Consider the following 8,996-nt stretch of genomic DNA (forward strand, 5'->3'; position numbering starts at 1 on the left):
AATTGTGAGGCAGAAGATGTCGAATAAGATCCCACCTCCATTGACCCCTTTCATTGACCATGTCCCACACCTTTATCTAGATAAGGTGCTCACTGATGGGGCTCGTTGCTAGGAGCTTTAGATGCATGAGGTCTCCCGGCCAATGGTTAGATTAGAAGCTAACACGTCTACCATCCTCAACTGACCACTTGACTTCGAAGATAAGGTTCTCTCTAATCTCTAACAGGGTTCTCCAAAGAAGGGATGTGAGGCACTAAGGGTTGACTGAGTACTCAAAAAGGGAGTGAATGTTGTATTTTCCAGCCACAATACGAACCTAGAGTAAGTGGGGTTATGACACAAAAGTGGGCTTTTAAGCCCAACCTACCATTCTTAAAGAGGTTACACAACTCGTCCTAGTTAACTAAACTGATCTTCCTCTTATCCCTAATAGAGCCCCAGATAAACCTCTTGACCATCCCATCAATCTTATTGCAGCTATGAACAGGCAAAAGGGTAGTTTGCATGGAGTAGAAGGGAATGGAGGATAAAACGACCTTTGCCAGGGTTGTGCATCCTACTAAGGAGAGCGAATTGGCAACCTAACCTGAAAGCTTCTTCTGAATACTCTCCAAAACGTAAAGATATGTGTCTTTTGTAATCCAAGCATGAAGCATGGGAACTCCAAGGTACTTACCCCAGGTCAAGATTGGAGTGAAACTGAGGGTGTCAGAGATCTCCTTCCCCGCCAAATTAGGCACATGTGCAGAGAGAAAAATGTTGGACTTGGTCTCACTAATACGATGGCCCGACAATACACAAAACTCATCTAGAGTACTCCTAATTAACTGAGTTTTAGCAAGCGAGACCTTAGCAAAAAGCAGTAGATCATTATCAAAGAAGAGATGGCTTACTACCAAAGGAAAGAGCCTTCCACCCTTGGTTGTTGTATAGAGAAACAATCTTGTGACCCAGCCTCTCCATGCAAAGGACGAAGATATAAAGGGAAATAGGATCTCATTGGTGAATACCTCTAGAGGGGAGAAAGGACTCCGACATTGGAGCCATTTCTGAGAATCTGAAGAGAGTTAGAAGAGATGCAATACATGATCAGTTTAATAAGATTGTGGAGAATCCGACCTCCCAAAGAGTGTTATCAATAAAATTCCAATAGAACCTATAGGTTTTTTCAAGATCCACTTTGATAGTCATCCATCTAATTTACCTTTTTTAATCTGCATCGAATGATAACTTCATGAGTAATAATGATGTTATTAGTGATATTCCGACCCTCCACAAAACTAGTTTGATGGGGAGAGTTGAATTTTTTATTGGTTAGAAAAGTTGAATTTTTTTTTTATTGTTAGATTATCATCGTTTTGGATCTAAATATCAAAGTTAATGATTTACTTTTGCTATTTTGATATAATTTAAAATTAACTTAATTTTAAGTGTTGTATATTGTAGTGGGAAAAGTTTAAAAAGAACTTAGGTGGGTTTGCGTTTTTGCATTTTGACACCGAGAGCTGTAAAAAACAATTTGTGATAAAAATGATACTCTCTCTTAACCATAAACAAGTATAGAATGCAATTAAATAAAATAACCAAAAAATAATAAACATAATTCACCAACGATCATGCGATAATTCAATTAAATAATAATAAAAAAATTAAAATAATAATAATAAACGGTTAAAAAAATCTAGTGTAAAGTGAGAACTGAATAACCAAAAAATAATAAACATAATTCACCAACGATCATGCGATAATATTCAATTAAATAATAATAATAAAGAAAAAAAATTAAAATAATAATAATAAACGGTTAAAAAAATCTAGTGTAAAGTGAGAATTGAAACGATCATTTGTTCCTTCACAATAAGCTTTTATTCTTTCATAATTCACAATCACGCATTTGTTACTCTCTCCAAAATACTACATGGTCATTAAAGTGCATGTGATCAAAACTAGTCCATTGCATTAATCATATTCACATGGACCTCAATGACCAAATGAATTTGGTCATTCACCTTTAGATCTAGTCTTATTAAATCTAAGTCTTAGGATGCTTTGAATCTCCACCTTAGGATTTTAATAAAACCAGATCTAACGGTGAATGGCCAAATATTATCATCTCTTCTCAGTTTCGTATTTCTTTTTGTAGACATTGTCGCTAGTGTTGTGATTAGCTTATTGTCTGCACTCTCCACTTCAACTTAAGTTTGAGGTTAGTAAAATCAGTGTTCTAAAAATCGACTCAAGCAGCCATTTAGGCGGAGATTTTTAGAAACGTTTCCAATTTCTTCAATTCGGACGGTATAAATTGGTTTACGAAAAAGCCCTTGAATTTCATGTCTATGTTTTCAATTTTAAAGAAAATATTAAATAAACAAAACCTAAGATTATCAAATATTATTTTTTTGATACATTATTGTAACAAATATTAAAATATATATTTTTCATTCTTAAATATTTTATATTATTATTTTTACATAGTATTTATATAATAATTTATTTTCTAAAAATTAAAAAATATATAAAAGTGCAGGTTCGATTAATCGATTAATCTCCGAGACCCTATCCCTAGACTAGCGTCTAGCTTCTCATACAACCTTAATTGAAATTAAGTCCTTATTCTTAATTGAAATTTTTGAATTTATGAAACTGTAAAATTAGTATATAGAAGAAAAAATTTATAACCAACACATTTTGATCAATTCACATAGTACCACTCAACTTTAATTTTAGTTTAGAGTTTAATCCGGGTGATATTGTTAGCGTTCCAAGATTGTGTAAAATGTATAATAGTTTGATAGTATACATCGAGAATGAAATATTTAAAAATCGACAATAAAGTACTTTTAAATCATTTCCAAAAGATTCCTCGTAGAATTCAATTGTCATCACGTAATCAGATTGGATAAAATATTAAAATATTTTTCTCAATATTAAAACACTTCGTAACTTTTTCTTAGTAAAAATGACACCCACTCACAAAATCATGTTCCGCCACTGTGTATATGATTATTGTGATTTAACTCATAGATGACAATTTTGATGGGATAATAAACCATTTTAAGAGTAATTCTTTAAAGATGGAGTCTAACATATGAACCTAAATAGGGCTGTCGACTCAACGTTCGGCTCGATAAAAGATCGCCATGTTCGACTTAATTTATAAATAAGCTGAGTTTGAGCACGACGAAACTCAGCTCGAAAGCTTGCAAATATGCTCGATTATAGGTTCATGTGCAAGCTTAGTTTTTAATAACAGTATTTTTATAAAGGGGAAATGTAAAACAACGTAGTTTTGTAGGTTTTAAAACAACTACGTAGTTCTTATATTCACAAATTTCAAATGAACATGATTAATGAGCAGTGTTATAAAAGTCATTAGGCACTAGTTGGGCGGACAAGACCCCCGAAGATTAATCGGATTTGTATTTTTCTAATTTTTAGAGTTATATTAAATAAATATTATATAAACACATTTAAAATATAAATTATACTATCTAAAAAAATAATAAATAAATATTATATAATAGAAAAATATAAATATTATCAATTTTATCTGCTTAAACCGATTTTATCCAATTTTATCCGCTTAAACCGACTTGTCCGCCTAACCAACTTGACCGATTTTACCCGACTCGGCCGATTTGAACCGCCTAGGCGGAAGAAAATAGGGCTCCCGACTTATACCGACCATTTATAAATAATCGGATCGGTGTAACACCGATATATCAGCCTACTAGTTGCCGACTTGACCGATTTTACACAATTAATGAGCTGTTCGCAAACAAAGTTCATGAAACGAATTAACTGCTCGTGAACAAGCTCGAGAGCAGCTCACGAACAAGATTTTAAGCTCGAACTCGTCAATTTTCTGACCAGCCGAGCATGAGCAGGCCAAAGCTCGACTCGGCTCGGCTCAGCTCGATTAGAGCTCTAAACCTAAACTGAAATTATGATCAGTCTACTGGAGATGAGGAAAAATTACAAGCTATTCTCTGATTTAATACAAAGTGATATTCAGTCTCTCAGCAAAGTAAATGCCCTGTCATAATTCTTAGCAAGATGCTCAGATATACATGAAGAAACAGCAATTTAGTAATTTACAAGATGGGAATTCCTAGTTTTCTTTAGCATGATTTATCAATAATTGGTCATATATTCACCATGGATGTAGCAAGTGCAGATATACCAATCAATTACCAATCATCCTCTAAACTAGCACGATGAAAACACATCACTGTGCAGACAAATATAAAGAAGGATGTAAACTCGATAAACATAGCACCTGTTTCGATCATATGTGCGTGTCGGAGGATAATAGGAATGGCTAGGCTTCCAACAGCTGATGCCCCAGTGAGGAATTTAGCGGCATCTATCCATCTGTAGAAATCAAGTTTTCAAATGAATAAGTATGGCAGTGTGCGAAAATCATGAAGTTCAGAATCAGTAATTACTTATCAACACATTCTTGGCGGATTAACACATAATTACACACCTAAAGTTGTCACCTATGTTGCACAAACACTCCTCTTTAGTAGCGTTCTACGTTTCGTGTCTGTTTATGTTTGAAGGCTATTTTATGAAGGTTACGTTTTAGAAATAACATTTCCTGGTGTCCCTTTTCTATCACACATCTAAACTTGTCAATTTTGGAATTTCTGCACCCTTATTTGCTGACACGCATGGAATGTGTTCAGGTGAAAGTTTGACTGGCCGTGCCATGTCAGCTTTGAAGTATGCCAAATTAGCAATGAAGGTGCCAGAGGTCCAAAATTGACAAGTTTAGATGTACGATTCCAAATATAAGTTCAGAATGCCAAATGGAAAAAAGTGACAAGTTTAGGTGTGTAATTACTTATTATGTCCATTCTTGGACTCTCAACAGCAATTGTTGCATAAGAAAAAACTACATATAGAAAGATGGATTTCATTCACAGATATCCAATGCCAAACCTAAAATAATACAAGACAGAGGGGCAGTTAACCACTCCCTAACAGGCTAACACCATCTTTAAAGCTGACCTCAGTTGAGAGAGGGCGAGCAAGCCCGACTTATCTGATTCATCTTTCAATTTAACCATGAACGTAAAGAAATGAACTTTTAGAACAAAAACCTTGAGGACAGAAATACACCGTCTTATCTTTAGATGGAGGATCTCATTTGGGTGCATGATCTTTTAATTTAATTTACATGAAGCTGAAAATATGTCCATTTGCTTCTAAAATCTATGGAAGTATGTTATAGACTCGTAAGCAATTTGATTTGAGAATAAAATTACAACTTACTCGAATTTTTCAAAACCACTCCCCCAATAAGTTTTATTATTTCAATCCACAAGCATGAATCTAATGGTTAAAAGCAGCACACTAAATATCAAATCTACATCTTTCAAACTCATATCCCCCAATCCAATCCAAATGTAACAGCGCATTTCCACGTGAAATAAATATTTCCACATAATAGCATTGGCATGCACACGCATGAAATATTTCAAGCAGTCAAATGGCCGTAACACACAGGGACGGATCCAGGATTTTCATTTAGTGGGGGCAAAGTATATAGGAATAACGTGTCTAATCTGTTATCGATATCTAAATTTGATACCCTTTTTAAACGTTAAGCCTATATCAGTGTTATTTTGTACGTTGAACCTAAATTGATACTTTCTCAAAAACTATATGCCTATTTTGGTACATTATCTCTTAATTAAAATATAAATATCAAATTTGACCTTAATGTTTTTTGTGAAGTGCATATTTAGTTTTAACATTCAATTTAGTCTTTTTAAAATTTCGGCAATAAATGGTTAAAATTGGTCTTCCATAAAAACATTAAAGTTCAATTTGAACCATTTTATACGTTAGGGCTAAATTTACACTCACCAAACACATTAAGATCAAATTTTGCAATCCCATTAACTAATTCAACTCAACTCAAATATTAAAATAAAGAACTTTGAAAACTAATAAAAAATCAAGAAATTGCATCTTCAACAATTATGTAACAGAAACAATCAAATATATAAAGAAAATTAAATTAACTATTAACAATATGTAAGGAATTATAAACCAAAGAAATAACCAAATCTATCAAAAACCATATTCAATTTTAACCCCATAGAAATAATATAAAAATCAAACCTTAAGTTGGTGGGCGCAGCTTTTTTTTTTTGGGCTCAGCTAATCAAACGTTAAGTTCCTTCTACTTTTTTTACTGTTTTCACTAAAAAAACGATGCCGTCCCCATTTAAGTGGAACGGCATCGTTTTATTTAAACAAAAAAACAAACAAATAAAAGAAACCCTACAACTCCTCTTTCTTCAACCTTAACATCAGTAGCCGCCATCGCCATTGTTAACAGGGGGCAAAACTTCAAACTTTCAAACTGTACCAGGAAAGATTAAAGGAATTCTAGAACACAGTGGGGGCAAGTGCCCCCATTGCCCCCACTGTGAATCCGTCCCTGGTAACACACATGCTTTTGCTGAGAAAAGTACAGCACAGGAAAGAGTTTATGGTATAAAGAATTTAGATAAAGTACTCACCCCCCACCATCCCGACTGATCAGAAACTGAGTCGAACCACCTCCAAAGAATAAACACGGCATAGGAACCAGAACGTACATCAGAGCTGTTGAATAACAGAACACACATCATCACTTTGAATTGTGAAACTAAAGCTTACAAGTTTTACAAACCAACCTGATAGCATTGGCCACCAATTGTTGTATATTGCACAAGCCTGCAAGCCCAATTATAGAAGTAAGACAGAATAAGCCTCTTTAACAAATAAAAGGAACTAGTAAGGGAGAGGGGAGAGAACAAGATGAAAAGGCATTCTCCTTAACAATTAGCAGTAGATGAAACAACAAAATTAGCACACCCCTACTTTGTTTTTGAAAATTCTAGCATTCTTCTAATGTACCTAGATGATCCAACTTGGGCAGAAGTGGTAATGTAATCAACTTTGTGCCTTTTTTCTACTTCCAGATCACCTAAAATTCATTCTCCAAATTCCTTCAAAGTCGCAAAAAGTGCCAATCTTTTGTTCAGCTATAAATCTCTTCGTCTTCAGTATATTGTCAAACTTTATAGAAAACCTCCTTAAGTCTTCTTCTAATCATTCACAACCTCGTCAACCACCACATTATCATCCATAGTTTGTACTTTTATTTACAACACTCCTGTTCGAACTTCGAAAACCTGTATCACACATATTGATGCTTAAACTGTTGGACAATTTTTCTCCACACTTCCACAAGGCAGTACTAGGCCTTGGCCTGTTTTACAAATTGTTGCTTGCATAAAATAACTTTTATCGTCTTCCTTATGTTTCTACATTTTCTAATGTCTTCTGCAACTGCATCTTATTACAACATGAAACTAGAACGATTTTATAGCACGCAAAACTGATAATGCTAGTGCAAGGCAACAAGGCAACAAAATCATAAAAGCAAGGCAACAAAATCATGTTATTCTTTCAAGAAGGACATCGTGCAAGCTACCCGGATAAATTAATCATTTAAAGCACCATGTTGATTATACAACAAAATTAACCCATTGCTTCTCGGATCATAAAATATCAAGTCCTCATCTCTTCATTACTCGACTCTTTCTTCTTCATTAGTTCAACTCATTGACATATAGAATAATCCCATGGCTTCTTCAATTAAAAAATCTCAAGCCCTCTTATCTCGCTATAGTTGGACAAAATACATCTGAGTGACGCCATCACTTCTTCAACAATAAAATCCCAAGCCTTCTTATCCCTTAATTCATTGTACAGAATACATCTGTCTGACACTGTTACTTCTTCAATGTTGAAACCTCAAGTGATCCTCCAGTTCAGGGAAATGAACCTATATTGCTCCTCATGAACACTTAACCAATTTGCACATCCTAAGTAACCATCACTTATACTAGCACAGGAACATCTAGTAGATAAAAGGCATTCAAGGGAAAAAAAGTATTTGCTTCTTTCCTAGTAGTGCTGTCAATTCTTGAGAGGATAAAATGATTTACAGAGACGACTTACCTGACACGACAACCTGAATTTATACTCCTATTTCCTACAGTTTTTCCTAGTCCCTAGAAGTGTTTGAACATGATCAGTCATCACTCTCCACCACACACACACACACACACACACACACACACATATATATATATAACTACTAGAACTGGAGAAGTCTGATTACCTAGAGTAACAAAACATTTTTCATTCTACTTTAAAAAGAATACACAACCACAACCAAAGATGATCTGAATGATCTGGAAAGTTAGAATAGAGGAATTCATAAGACTTCAAAGCACCCTCACCACAGAAGGAAAAGCATGTCAACCAAAGAGATACAAGTACCCTTAATATGTAAATATTAGCCACTAATTTTTTTCAAGATTGGTTGGATTATGGCTACAAGGCTTCTTGCAATATGATTACAATATCATTGAAAAACCTTTTAGATGCTTAACAAAAAAAGCAGGACTAATACAGTTCAACATATCTGATCGAAAGTTTACCAGTATCTGAAGTAGGATGCTAGCGGAAAACATAAAAGCAAGCCCAGCAAGCCTGCAATGATGGCATATTATAAGTTATCTTACTGAATATACAGAACAAACTAATTACAAAATGAAGCATCCAACTTACACTGTAGAGAAAAAGGTAATGTCGATCCACCAAATTGAAAACAGAATCGCAGAAAAAAAAAAAAAAAAAAAAAAAAAGTTAGCAGCGGACATCATATAAAGTATAACGATATCAAAAGGAAACACTTCTGTATATCCAGATTATACAGTACAAACTAAAAATTTAGAATAGATGACAATAATTGAGTCCCCAAACAAAGAATGTGTAGAACCATTCCCAAACAAACATAATCAAATCTTAAGCACAGCTTCTATCTAAATAAAGTGAAGTAAAACTGAAGTAGCACAACAAGTAATTAAAATCAAAAAGATCTAATCAACTGATCAGTTGTAAAACGTTCCATCTTCAAACAA

At 34.1% G+C, this 8,996-nt stretch overlaps 1 protein-coding gene across 1 annotated transcript; it reads right to left on the reverse strand.

The window, feature by feature from the left end:
- Window positions 1-3,965: 3,965 nt before the first annotated feature.
- On the reverse strand, window positions 3,966-8,599 carry LOC136209889 (vacuolar protein sorting-associated protein 55 homolog). Its single transcript, XM_066001511.1, has 4 exons — window positions 8,514-8,599; window positions 6,696-6,735; window positions 6,540-6,624; window positions 3,966-4,374 (listed from the first exon to the last, which is right to left on the reverse strand). The coding sequence occupies exons 1-4, from the start codon at window positions 8,544-8,546 to the stop codon at window positions 4,191-4,193; spliced, it is 342 nt and encodes a 113-aa protein (XP_065857583.1). The 5' UTR covers window positions 8,547-8,599; the 3' UTR covers window positions 3,966-4,190.
- Window positions 8,600-8,996: the final 397 nt, after the last annotated feature.

Source organism: Euphorbia lathyris, chromosome 10 (assembly GCF_963576675.1).
Source record: "Euphorbia lathyris chromosome 10, ddEupLath1.1, whole genome shotgun sequence".
Taxonomy (NCBI): Eukaryota; Viridiplantae; Streptophyta; class Magnoliopsida; order Malpighiales; family Euphorbiaceae; genus Euphorbia; species Euphorbia lathyris.

Excerpts from the sequence above, each read along its gene's own strand:
- LOC136209889 (XM_066001511.1), bottom strand. The coding sequence starts at position 8,546 with ATGTTTTCCGCTAGCATCCTACTTCAGATACTG. Across the intron at positions 6,736-8,513 it reads GCATCCTACTTCAGATACTG|GCTTGTGCAATATACAACAA; the intron begins GTAAACTTTCGA and ends TTGGGCTTGCAG. Across the intron at positions 6,625-6,695 it reads TTGGTGGCCAATGCTATCAG|CTCTGATGTACGTTCTGGTT; the intron begins GTTGGTTTGTAA and ends GTTATTCAACAG.